At 35.1% G+C, this 13,676-nt stretch overlaps 1 protein-coding gene across 5 annotated transcripts in view; it reads right to left on the bottom strand.

The window, feature by feature from the left end:
• The window catches only part of Pdlim5 (PDZ and LIM domain 5), a 160,401-nt gene that overhangs the window by 48,475 nt on the left and 98,250 nt on the right, over positions 1-13,676 (bottom strand). For 3 of the 5 annotated variants that reach the window (XM_070022291.1, XM_070022293.1, XM_070022295.1), the window contains exons 6-9: positions 10,026-10,040; positions 7,912-7,929; positions 7,473-7,645; positions 7,027-7,063 (exon numbers count right to left, since the gene is read on the bottom strand). In XM_070022291.1, coding sequence (XP_069878392.1) covers positions 7,027-7,063; positions 7,473-7,645; positions 7,912-7,929; positions 10,026-10,040 — 243 coding nt within the window. The remainder of the gene's footprint in view (positions 1-7,026; positions 7,064-7,472; positions 7,646-7,911; positions 7,930-10,025; positions 10,041-13,676) is intronic. The other 2 variants (XM_070022292.1, XM_070022294.1) reach the window with 1 other exon arrangement.

Raw genomic sequence — 13,676 nt, 5'->3', positions numbered from 1 at the left:
GGGCAGCCAGCTGGAAAGCACATGAAAATTATTTTAGTACTAAGGAGATCAGACATATCTAAATGATTATTTAGACATGAATACAAACATAGGGAGTTCTTTAGCCTTTAAAAGGATTTGGCTTTTTCTCTATAAAGGTTTGTTTAATGCAGTGTAATTGGTGACACAAGTCTAAAATGGTTTTCTACTAAAAGAAGAAACAATCATTCCTCCCTTAAGTATTCTAATTGTTTTGAAAATTGGGAGGTCATATCATACAATATAATTCTCAACCATAATCTGTAAAATAAATAACTACATAAATCAGAATATATTGTTCCTTAACCAGGGAGATAAAAGATTGTTAAATGATGCCTTGACCATAATAATTTTAGAGATTTTTATATGAAAATGCTGTTTGCTTATAAACATTACAATGACAGATTCGTATTAATAATAAAGTAGAAGCAATATATAGAAACAGTGAGATTAAGAAAATCATCTAGCCCGGCCTGTAATCCTAGCTCCTCAGGAGGCTGAGATCTGAAGATGGAGGTTTAAAGCCAGCCCAGGCAAGCAAGTCTGTGAGACTCTTATCCCCAAAAACTACTCACAAAAAAACAGAAGTGGCTCTGTGGCTCAAATGATAGAGCACTAGTCTTAGGCCAAAGAAGCTCGGGGGACAGCGCGCAGGCCAGGTTCAAGCCCCAGGACTGGCAGTAAACAAACAAACAAAAAATAAACAAATAACATCCTTGGGCTGGGGCTCAAGTGGCAGGATACCTATCTAACAAGTGTGAGGTCCTGTGTTCAAACATTTCCATTTATATTATTTACTACAAAGACTCTTATCTTAAAAGTGCTTATAGTTGGAAAGTTGAGATATGTAGACAAACATCGATAGTACTAATTAGAAAAGGAGGTGCCCAGAGGGGGTTAAAAAAAAAAGCATGAACTATGTCAGTTCAGAAATGAGGTTATTCCCGTGTGGGGTGCAGATGGAGAGGGTGAGGGTACACTGTAAGAAGTAAATGGTTGTCCTTGTAAAAGCAAACTGCCATAAATTCTTAACAATGTACAGAAAAGAGATAGGTTCAAATAAAATTTATGAAGGGGTTGATAAAAGGGCAATCCATGATTCCAGAAGGGTACATATGGAAATTTTCAATGTGCAAATTCTAAGAATATGTTTGGTACTGCTTTCCTATTTTAAGTGTTCACTGGATTTTACTGTTAATCTTAATTTTCATTTTGAAGGTTTTTGTCTCATTGATAAAGCTCCAATTATATTTAATTTCCAAATTATTCATTATTACAAGGTGGTTTCTAATGCAATCCACAAATAAACATTTTTTTATGGAGGAAAAAATGTGAATGCATCTTCCTTCTGATTTCCATAAACTTTTTAACTGATATTTTTAAAGTCTTAAAAAGAGATATAGGGGCTGGGAATGTGGCTTGGTGGTAGAATGCTTGCTTAGCATGCATGAAGTCCTGGGTTCGATTCCTTAATACCACATACACAAAAAATAAAGAAAGAAAGAAAATTAGAAAAAAATTAAAGAAGAGATTAAAAATGACTAAGAAAAAATGACAAGGTTAATTAAAGGACCATGCTGAAGAGAACCGGGGATCCAAATTGGGATCTAAAATAATCTGATTCTGTGGCAGATTAGATTCTCCAGAAATTAGACTTCAGGACAGAGTGTAGCATGGAAGTGTTCCTTAAGAAATACCACTCGGACCAAGAGCTGTAACAAGGGGCCAGGGGAGAGTAGCAGAAGTGAACAGATGTTGAGTGGCCATTCAGGATTTAGGACAGCTTCAGCGGATCCCACAGCGGCCTTGGAGCTACAAGGGCTACAAGGGCTGGGCTGAAATGGCCAAGCATTCTTCCTCCACTTCCCTCCACCCACCACCAGTCAGTACATGCATTGCCTGTGGGCATTTGAGGTGCCAGTACAGGGCTTGACCTATAAAGACTGTCTGCACCCACACTAACAGCAGGACTGGTACCAAGTCCTACACCAAAGCAGTGTGTGGGTACAGACCCACAGGGAGCACTCTCTGCTGGTGTTTATTTTGGAGACAGTGATCAAAGAAAAACTTGCTAAGGGATGGGAAGGGGAAACAAGGAGGAGGCAACAGTGCTTGATAAGAAATGTACTCATTACCTTGCTCATGTAATTGTAACCCCTCTATACGGTATTTTCACAATAAAAAAAAAAAGAAATTTTGTTTGACTAGAAATAGATATAACATCTCCAATTTTAGCCAACTTTTTTATAGACAGAACTAAACTATTAAGTTTATCATTAAATTATGCATAGTACTTCATAGGTCAAATTATCAGGATCCAGTTTGTGTTTTTATATGGGTACTCTGTTTCTGTTCCCTATTTCTTACACATACACAATGCATCTCTGCCTCCCTTCTCCAGGACTTCACTGACTCTCAGCAGAAAAAAACATTGCATTGATAGCCAGCCTTGATGTATACTAAACAAGTATATACTTTGCCTGTCCTGGGGCTTGAACTCAGTGCCTGAGCGCTCTCAGAGCTTTTGCTCAAAGCTAGTGCACAGCTAGCCTTGAGCCACAGCACTACTTCTAGTTTTTTGTTTTTGTTTTTTTTTCTGAGTAGCTTATTAGAGATAAGAGTCTCATGGACTTTGGCTTCAAACTATGATCCTCAGATCTCAACCTCTTGGGTACCTAGTGTTACAGACATGAGCCACCAGCACCTGGAAGGTATGCACTTTATTGAGCAAGCTGAAAACGGACACCGGATCTTCCCTTCCTCGTCCTTTTCCTTCTGTGGGGGAGCAGTAGTGGGGACTGAACCCAGAGCCTTGCATATATACTAGAAGAGTCCTCAATCACTTCAGATAACGTCCCCAGCCCTTGGTTCTTCATTTTCTAATTTTAACTGAATGTGATTTGATTGGGGATCTAAGTTGCTCACCTCCAGGGTTGAGATTTTTTTTGGGGGGGTCCGGTCATGGGGCCTGAACTCTGGGCCTGGGTGCTGTCCCTCAGCTCTTCAGCTCAAGGCTAGTGAACTACAGCGCCACTTTGGCTTTTTTCTTTTTGCTTATGTGGTGCTGAGGAATCGAACCCAGGGCCTCATGCATGCAAGGCAAGCGCTCTACCACTGAGTCACCTTCCCAGCCCGAGAATTATTTTTAATGCCTGGAATGTTCTCATTCTCCACATTTCAGCCCCACTATCCTTCCAGCTTGGGGTACATGCCATACTTGTTACCACACCTGCTTTTCCCCTGCCTTAAGCTCTGTTTTTAGATCATCACCTGGTTGGCCAACTTTTTCTCCTCTCTCAATTACTGGCATTAAGGTCATCTCCTCAGGGGTCCATATATAATCTAAAGCAATCCTTCCTTGCCTAAGCCAGTTTTTTTTATTTTTCTCAACTTAATCTATTTTATAATCTTGGCAAAAAAAATTACCTCAAATCACCTTGTTTATCTATGTCCTTACTGCAGTATAGACATAGATGCATGCCTGGCACATCAATCCTTGGTTAATTACTCAGTTGAAAGAATGAAACCAGACAATGAATGAATATTTATGACTCATGTGATTTGTAAACAGACATCAGAAACAATAATTGTAAAATTATATGGGGAAAAGCCAAAATATTCTGTGTTTTTTAATAACCTTGAGTAACAGCAGGGAGAGTTATTCTGCATCTTAACATCACAGCTCTTCATAAGCAGCGCTAAGATGTTTCTGTACAGAGCTTTCCTTAGGGTAATGATAAACAAATGAAATGAGTATGCTTTGCTCCTACAATGTATTTTTCAAGGGAGCAAAAATATATTCCACTCTGTCCAAGACACAGTCCATCTTCTCGCTGGTAAAACATCATTAAAACAATGTTGAAAATTCTTCAGAGTTACTTCCCAATTTCATATTCAAAACAAACCTCTGATAGAGAAAGATTGTGTAAGACAAACAAAAACAAGTCATAAATTAGGTCACCAGACTTAAAATAATATTTTTGCAGAAACTTGTATAAGTTTTGGCTAGCTTCTAAGCTGGAAATATAAAATGTCCCAGAAGATTCACAAAGCTCAGGAATTCAACTAATGACTTGGTCAGATGGAAATGTCCTTTGTGATCCTGGCTGAACATCTCTTCCCTATGCTCACATATGGACGGCTTCAGTGACACATTAAAATACTTACTGGACAAGGTACTAAATTCTTATTTTCATTTGTACCTATTTCAAATAAGAAAATTCTTTTGTCTGTTTTAGGGAAGAATTCTTAAATTTACCTAAAATTCTTTCTAGCAGTTCTATCAGCTCACTAGTTCTTTTAGAAACTTGGTTCTTGGTGGAAAATATCACATCTACCCAAGCACATCATTTTTATGTGACTTTAATTCAATCTTTCTAACACTATCTTTTGAGATCAAGAATGAATTATTAGGTACAGGAAAGCGTGGGCTAGGAAAGTCGATATTCTTCCAGAGGACAGATCATAATAATAACTGGGATTGATGTTAGGATCCTAAAAGCACAGCAGGCAAGACCTCTTAGTATCTGAAGAATTAGTGTAATAAAAGAAAGATATCTTATATATCATGACATTTAGAGGAAAAGAGCATAACAATATCCTAGACACAAACATTTAGGGGCTAAATTTTAAATAGTAACAAATGACTAACTAAAATTTAAGTTTCTCAAGGTATCAAGCATCTGTCCTACTCTACAGTGACATTAAACTATAGAAAAATAAGAATATGTGCTGGGCACCAGTGGCTCACATCTGTAATCCTAGCTACTCAGGAGGCTGAGATCTGAGGATTGCAGTTCAAAGCCAGCCCTGGCAAGAAAGTCTGTGAGACTCTTATTTCCAATAAACCATTCAGAAAACCAGAAGTAGAGCTGTGGCTCAAGTGGTAGAGCACTAGCCTTGAGCTGAAGAGCTGAGGGACAGCTCCCAGGCCCACAACTGCCAAAAAAAAGAAGGAAGGAAGGAAGGAAGGAAGGAAGGAAGGAAGGAAGGAAGGAAGGAAGGAAGGAAGGAAGGAAGGAAAGAAGGAGGGAGGGAAGGAGGGAGGAAGGGAGAAAAAAGAAAAATAAGAATGTAACATTGAATGTATGTATAAAGAATCTTTAGTGATCATTTTCATACAAAGAATAATTCTTTTTTGTATCACAGTCTAACTATCTTATATGCCATTTTATTACAAACCATGTTACATAATGTAAGGTCACACTTCAGGAGGAAAAAAATAAATATGGACCTTTGCCATGGTTTATATGTTTTATGAAGTTTCAGCAGCTTCAAACCTAAAAATTATTTTCAAACGAAATATCAAGACAATTACTTAATTTACTTAAGTGATACCATAACAAATCCTCAATGGCACAGTTACTAGCCTCAAGGAAAGAGGACAAATACAAAGCTAAGTTAAAGGCAACTTTATTACAATACTTTTCCAAACATCAAAATGCAATTAATGCAGATCTAATATATAATACATTACGTTACAAGGCACAAAATATTTCTGGTCAGGTACGTGGCTTCAATGTATTGCTCAAAACAAAACTTCCTAGGATTGATTAGCAGCAATACACAGCAGATATAATACTAAGTAAAATCATTTAAACTGCATTTTATTTTGTGTTATTTTCTTTTAATTGCAAATAAAGCAAATCTACTTTTCTATACATCTCTTCCTAGTAGACACCTAGAAATCTGTTATCCTGTAAGATCCCAGCTGAGATATATTTCCTTTGGTAGAAACTAGGATTTTAAATCTAACCAAACCAAAAGAACACTGTACTGCAAAAAGGAGAGAATTCTCTTCTTTGCTTTGTTTAGGAGCAAAATCTTGCCCTCTACCTCTTCATATAGCCATTCTGAACAGTCCTTGCTTTCCAGGATACCTAAATCTACAAAAAATGAACTCTAACGAAGTCTTCTCTTTAATCTTGTCTCCTCACATTTGCTTACTTAATTTACAATGAACTTTGGGTATTCCATAATAATGACCTTAAAATAATCTTGGGAAATGTAATAACATAAAGGAAGTATTTTCAAAATTAAATAAAGACATTACTTGCTCTCCTGTCTCTGCTTCAATCTACCAGCCAAATACACTTAGGAAAATAATTTCTTGTCCAAGATTATGATCATAATAACAATGAAAACAGATATAAACACACTGAATTAAATCTAGTCCCTTTTTTTTTTTTTTGCTTTAACATTTGTGAACTACCAATTGGCACAATATGTTTTCTTTCTGGTTTTCACAATAGGAATTTGTTAGAAAAGTATAGTAAAGTTCTACTTTTTTCAGAGGTCAAATGTAATACAGATTTTGCTATGAAGTTGAAAAACAAAAGGTGAATGAAAAGGTATGTGCTGGCTGCTTGGGGTTGCTAGGCTCATGAATCACTGTACGTTAAGAGCACGTGCTGAAACTTCATGGTGCCAGTCACGTAATTTTGTGTATTTGGGACTAAAGACGTGAAGGGGTATCTTTTCCCTGTGGAAATAAAAACAAGAGTGATAGAAGAGTCATAAGAAAGAGAAAGAAAACAGGTTCTATACTAATTCCAACATGCAGAACACATGCTTCATAAATAAAGCTCATTTCTCATAGTTTTTTGGTTAAATAATGAAGAGTTTAAAGAGTAGAACGTTTTTAGAAATGCAGAAGTTAAGTCTACAGAAGCCTCTTGGAAACATATATTTTTATGCTATAAAGTAAATGTGAGAGAACACATGGACTCATTCCTAGAGATAAATGGTTAGCAAAGCATCCCAAATCCACTTCTGTGACCACGTCTATTTCAATACCAAAGAGAATATACCTTAGCCATAAATACAGACAATATCACTATCTTGAAAATCTGTAAGTTGTACAATTAAGTCACAAGAAAGGCACCACACTGAAATGCTTAGCTTCTATTTGCAAAGACAGGATGGCATACCATTGCACTTCAAAATCTGTAAAAACCAAATCAGCCCATTCATGAAAGAAGCATTCAATTTTAAAAACAAAGAACTTACTTTGCCTTCTTTGCATTATCAGTTTCCGATTCTTTCACTGAAATATAATAATATCCAATATTAGTTTACTTTAACCCTAAAGTCACTAATTACTGTTATTAGTCAATGTCAACTGTCCAAGTTTCAGAGACAATTAAAAAAAATTACCAGGTTATCACTAAATACTAGAATCAATAGTTCTCCCTTCCCCTCCTCCTCTCTTCTGCTCAATATAAGGCTCCTGGACTGGGCATCTTACTTACAGTACCCATATTATGTACAGCTTAACTTAAAAGTGAACGGCATGTCTCAGGATTGCTTTTTAATAACTGCCAACATGTCTAAAGGTCACTCTCTGGGGTAAAGAATATTGATTCTTTAAGATCCATAGCTATGTGGACAGAAAACAAGGAACAATCCCAAATTCATACTGGAAAAAAAAAATCCCTAGAAGTTAGTTCCCTTACGATGTTCAGTCCCGGTGATCTGGGCGAGGATTCGGAAGGAGCGAGATTGAGTTGTTCCAGTCCTTGGGCGCCAGTCTTCAGTGTCCTCAATCAGTCTCTTCTTGCTGGCGTCACTGTGAGTGGGTATGTGGTAAAACTCTGTATTGCGCTCCACAATGTGCTTTCTTGGTGGGCTAGGGATGAAAAGAAAAAACAACAATGCAAACATTTAAATTAATTATATGAATAAAATACCCCGTGGTGAATTATTTATAATTTGTACATTTAATCTTCAATATTCCTTTTATGTAAATAGTTGGCTTGTGCAAATATACTTGGCTTCAGTTTTTTAAATACTACTTTTCTAACATAGACTAGGCTTTTTTTTAATTAGTAAAATAAATTCACCTATAATGTTAATATGAACTAGTAGGAGAAAAATATATTCAACAGAGATTACCGTTTAGGTGGGATTTTCCTTTAAATTGACAGAAGAAGGCAGCAGAAGAAAAATTTCCAACATGAAGAAAAGGAAAAGAAAAGAATAAGGAATAAAAGGAAACTTGGAAATGTAAAGTCTACAATATTAAAAAATCAAACAATTTGAAATAACCTGTATCAGTCTTTCATCAGTCTTCCTGTGTCATAAAAACCAAATTATGAACTACAATCCAACCACAGTTAAGTATCAGTATGATGCTAGGAAAGTTTGATTTTAAACAGAATTAGATCATCTCAGGCCCAGGAATCAAGAATGCTTTATTATAGTTTAAACCAGAAATTCCAAAAGTAATTCTAAAAAGGGTCAGAACTGTTAGCTATGGTTTTCTCAGTCATGGGCCCAACCATCATTTACCTTAAAAAATAAAAATCTATTGTGCAATATCAATAAAGATATATGGGATATTTGAAACCTGAGATCTTTATCTTAAAAAATCAAGAGTATCATAAATAGAGCTTTAACTCTCATTTCCTCTCTGGGGAGTAAGATGCTTGTCTCTCTTTTCAATTTCTCCCTACTTTATCCTGTTATACTAAAATAAATCCTTCTACATAACATGTGGTGACAATCCTACAATCCTAGCTTCTTGGAAAGCAAAAATAAATTGGGGGATGGTGGGTCTAGGTCAGCCTGGGGAGCTGAGGTGAGGGAGGAAATGATGGAGAGGGCAGACAAAAACTTCCAAGACTCTGATCTCAACTGATGGTTGGGCGCAGTGATACTCACTTGTTATTCAAACAACATGCAGAGGCACAGATCTGAGGATCGAACTAAGGCTAGCCTGGATATAAAGTGAGATCCCATCCTAAAAAATACCCAACACATACAGGGCTGTCTAGTAAGGATGAGGCTGAGCTTATACCTCAGTATTGCCAAAAAAAATGAAAGAAGCATGATTCTGAGGATTAAGTATAATAATACATGTCAAAGAGACATGTAAACTACAGAGTTCAAGAATTCTGAGTTTGCTAACATTCACTTCTTTCTGTGAACAAAGAATATATTAAGGGATTTACAAGTTATATTACTTCAACATTTTAAGGACATAATAAATATTCTCCACTTCTCTCCCATCTAAATAAGACAAAAAAAAAAAAACTGCTACAATCTATAAATTGAAGTCCAGAAGAGAAAAAAGAATGTCTTAATTAGTAGACTATTGGCAGAAGCTCTGAGTAAAGAAAGTGTTCTAAATGTGGGCAGATGTGGATGGCAGGACCTACAAGTTTTAATTCACTGCTAGAAAATCATGGTGTATTAACATGTCATATGACTGTCATGAAAACTCCAGTACAATGGAGTTTCTCCCCAATGAACAATACAATAGGTTTGCAGTTAATAACAGCCTTAGAGTCAGACAGATGAATTTTTGAGCACTACATCCTCCATTCAATGTGCTTTATGCAAATCACTTCACTCTCTGTTTTTCCATTTGAGAAATGGAAATTGCATCCTAAAGATGGCCCTGTGGAATAAATAAAACAGATAATGTATGTAAAGTACTTCCCACAGCTCCTAACACACAATAATGATCCTCATCATATATTCTTTAATGATGACTAGAAAAGTAAATGCAGTGCATTAGCCAAGATTATGTGTCATCTGCATATGTAAAGGAACAGAACCGATAATATCTGTGCACAAAATAGCAGATGTAATTCACTACAAAATACTGACATTCAAAATTAGCAAGTGCCTTCAAAGTTAAAAAATACCCTTATATAACTGTAACCCCCTTCTGTATATCACCTTTAAAATAACAATTTAAATTTTAAAAAAGTATTAAAGAAGGGAGGTCCAAATTATATCTCTTACTTGAGAACACATAATATTTATCCCCTAAATTAGCCTCTTAAGTTTTTCCACTGCCTAGGTGTTGGTGTACCAAATGCATATGTATTTATAAGAAGTTCTTCAGCATGAAAAATATGTTTCATATGCTCCTTAAATTCTGGGGGGAATGAGATGACAGTAACAAGAATTTGTTGATGACAGTAAATGGAAAGCAAGATGAAAAGTTACAAAGGGACAATCATGAAAATCACAAAATGAACCAGGAGGTAAGTACTTACACGGTACCAGGGTTACTGTAGACGGAAAATACACACAATGAAGACGTGATAGAAGAGATATGAATATGTCCAGGATGATGGAAAACAGAGATTAGGGAGAAAAGAAAGAAAAAAATTGAAACAGCAAATTTCAAAGCAAAGAATTTAAGTGAGGACAATACACAAAAAAACATGCTTCAAAATAATCATATAAATATAGACAAACACATATAAATGTTAGTTAAAATTCTGCTAACATGGTTATGATTTGATAAGCTTGGATAGCACTTTTACTAGTTTCCACCCTTTCAACACAAAAACTACTTTATTCATTAGTACTGATTAAAGTTTCAAGTTATTGAAAAGCAAGATCTACCTACTAAAAATAATCCATAATAAAATCTATATAGAATTCATCTTAGTGGGTGTATAAATTGTTACGTTCCTTACAAAAGGCAAAGAATGAAGTCATTTAACAAGCAGAAATAGAGAACTTTGAAAGTCACTTTTAAAATCAGAAAAGGAAAAAAAAACTTCCAGATTCATATTATAAAAGTATAGCTATTCAGTGTAAGGGTAATCACATAAATTAAGCTAAAAACATTGAGAAAAACTATTTGAGTATTTTCCCCTAACTGAAGGGCTAAAAACAAAAACAGAAACAGAAAGCACAAGTACAGAGGACCAGGAAAAATTACTTTCTCTCAATTCTCATACCCTTGCCTACTCTCCTTAACACCACCCTCACTCCAAAGCAAGGTTTGGAACTTGAGAACTAATAAGCGGGAACTACATCATGTTGCATTATCAGTGATATAATTGTTGCCTAGAAAGGTCCACCTGATTTGAAATAGTGAAGGGACTTGGGTGATAATACCCAAAGAGAGAAAACTTGCAAGTATATTTCTCTAATTAATAAGAGTAAGATTATTAAAATGCAAATGCATTTGCATTCCCTTATAGAGAATAAAGTATAAACTTCATAGTTTATGTACACATTATAGTGCACGCTTCAATTCTGAGTATTCAGAGTAAATAATAATTCATTATAAACATAGAAAACACTGCCTATCAACTTTAATATTAAGACTGATTGGTGTTGCTAGATTCCCACATGTCAAAGTCAATTTCATAAACTCAACACCTGACTATTTCTACCACATGAGCATGGGATTCAGGAATTAAGTTCATCTCAAAAGTTCTCCTGTATTTTCTGTAGTCATTTAAGTCACAGTATAAAGCATTCTCTACTCTGCCTTGCTATTTTAAGTAGTAGAGAAATACTTACATAAAATAACCTCTCCTGAAAAGAGTCAACTTTCAGATGGAAATTTAAGTATTTTTAAATTGAAGGGAAATGTTTTATGTCAGTATAAAGTTGGAGGGAAAGCTAGGCGCTGGTGGCTCATGCCAGTAATCCTAGCTATTCAGAAGGCTGAGATCTGAGAATCACAATTTGAAGCTAACCCAGGCAGAGAAGCCAATGAGACTCCTATCTCCAATTCAACACCCCAAAAGTGGAAGCATTTCTGTGGCTCAAATTAGTAGAGTGCTAGCCTTGAACACAAAAGCTCAGGGACAGCGTCCAAGCGGTTTGTTCAAGCCTCATGACTGACCAAAAACAGAAGAAATGTTCTATGAAGGGCTTCCAATGTAAGGAAGACTGAGTCAATCAACATGCTTCAAATATTCGAGGAAATACAACAGTAGCAGACACGTCAATGTGACAGCCAGATGACCTGATCCTAGTCATTCTGCCCATGTCCCTTCAAGCTTTGACGAAGTTAATTTACAAAATATTTCTTCTCCCAACACTTCAAAACACTGCACTTCTATCCTTCAAATGTCTTATAAGGGTTTATGTTTAAAATATTTGAAGGAATTTTGGAAACAAACAGTTTTAGCACAAATCTAACAATTGCTAATGTCAATGAATTCCTTCATATAGCCTCAAATCAATTGAAACTAAAAATAAATGGTAACTCAAAATAATAGGAGTATGCCCAAGCCACAAACAAGTGACACCATGAAAGACAAATCAAGATTTGGCTTCAAAAGACCTAGGCTTAAATCTTAACTATACACTCAACATGACAGGTGACTTAAGAAAATTATGTAATGCCTCAGAATTCAGTTCAAATGAGAAGTAGATCATACAATGTATTTAGAAACCCAGTACAAATAATAGCAAACTAATAAATATTATTTACCACTATATTACCATTAATTGCTATATTATTGCTATATTAATTTGATATATTAAGGATATATTACAATATAGCATCTTATATATCATAATCATATATAACAATATATATCATTAATGATAATACATCAATAGTAATGTATTATCACTTATAAATAATAATCTTTTATTTTTTAAAAAAATTTTTTGTTGGTCATGGGGCTTGAACTCTGGACCTGGCTGTCCAGAGCTGTTCCTCGGCTCTTCAGCTCAAGGCAAGTGCTCTACCTCTTGAGCCACAGAGCCACTTCCAGTTTTCTGGTAAGAGGTAAGAGTTTCACGGGCTTTACTGCCCAGGCTGGCTTTGAACTGCAATCCTCAGATCTCAGCCTCCTGAGTAGCTAGGATTACAGCACCCAGCCCAATAATTCATTAATAGTTGAATGAATCTGAATCTTTAATTTTAAAAATTTCCATTTAACTTAAATGCCTAAATTAAGTTTTTTAAATCCCTTTTCCCCTTATTCAAATCAAACTGTTTGCACTAGATTCTAGTAACTGTGTAGTTGTTATGTATAAGTTAAGAGACAAAAGCTGGAGGACATACTGGAGTGCAATATAATTATGTATATAAAATGAAATTATATGGTAAAATCAATCTAATTATAAAGAAGCTGCTCTAATATTTCAGTAGTTAATTTTGAGGGTGTACATATATATTTCAAGATTTGCCTTCTGTATTCCTGATTCTACTTTATAGTATAATGAGGAAATTTCTGTATGTGTGCAGAATAACAAATTAATTGATACAAAATTACTTTAAGCTCTTATCTAAAGTGGTATTATCAGCTTATTACTTTATTTTTAAAGTAATCACTAACAGTTTAATGTCAATATGAACATATACAAAAGCCAAGTTTGAAAACTATATCCTAGTGATTTTTGAATGGTTATGCCAACTAGGTAAGACATTTAATAAATTCACAATTATCTCACTTGATTAATTTCAAGATTATATAGATTTTCTATTATCTACATATACAAAACCTAAACTGGCTAGTCATATTGCTTGAATTTAGGCAAATCAAGGAAAGTGTTAGAAAAGTATGAAATACTAGCTTTTGATATTAATTTGTAATCAACTCATTTTATATATGCTATTTACTGGAAGTACAAATGATTGTGCTTTCTCTTTTACTCTGATCTTTGTCTTCTAGTAGTCTCTGTTGATAATAACTGCATTTCTCACACATGGCCTCTTTCCAAGCATTACACAGCAAACCTCCACATATATTTCATGACATCATTTAAACACTACTATGTATTACTGTAAAGCAATTCATCACAACACAGCAATGCAAATCAAACTGACTATAAAAACACTGTATGTGGTTATTGTAAACTACAGCACTTTTGCAAAATTTAATTTTGCAAAAATCAGGCATTCATGCTGTTTACTCATATATAAATCACCATATTTCCTCTCC

Source organism: Dipodomys merriami, unplaced genomic scaffold (assembly GCF_024711535.1).
Source record: "Dipodomys merriami isolate MVZ:Mamm:240054 unplaced genomic scaffold, mDipMer1.0.p SCAF_15, whole genome shotgun sequence".
NCBI lineage: Eukaryota > Metazoa > Chordata > Mammalia > Rodentia > Heteromyidae > Dipodomys > Dipodomys merriami.
This window is presented reverse-complemented; position numbering and strand designations above follow the sequence as displayed.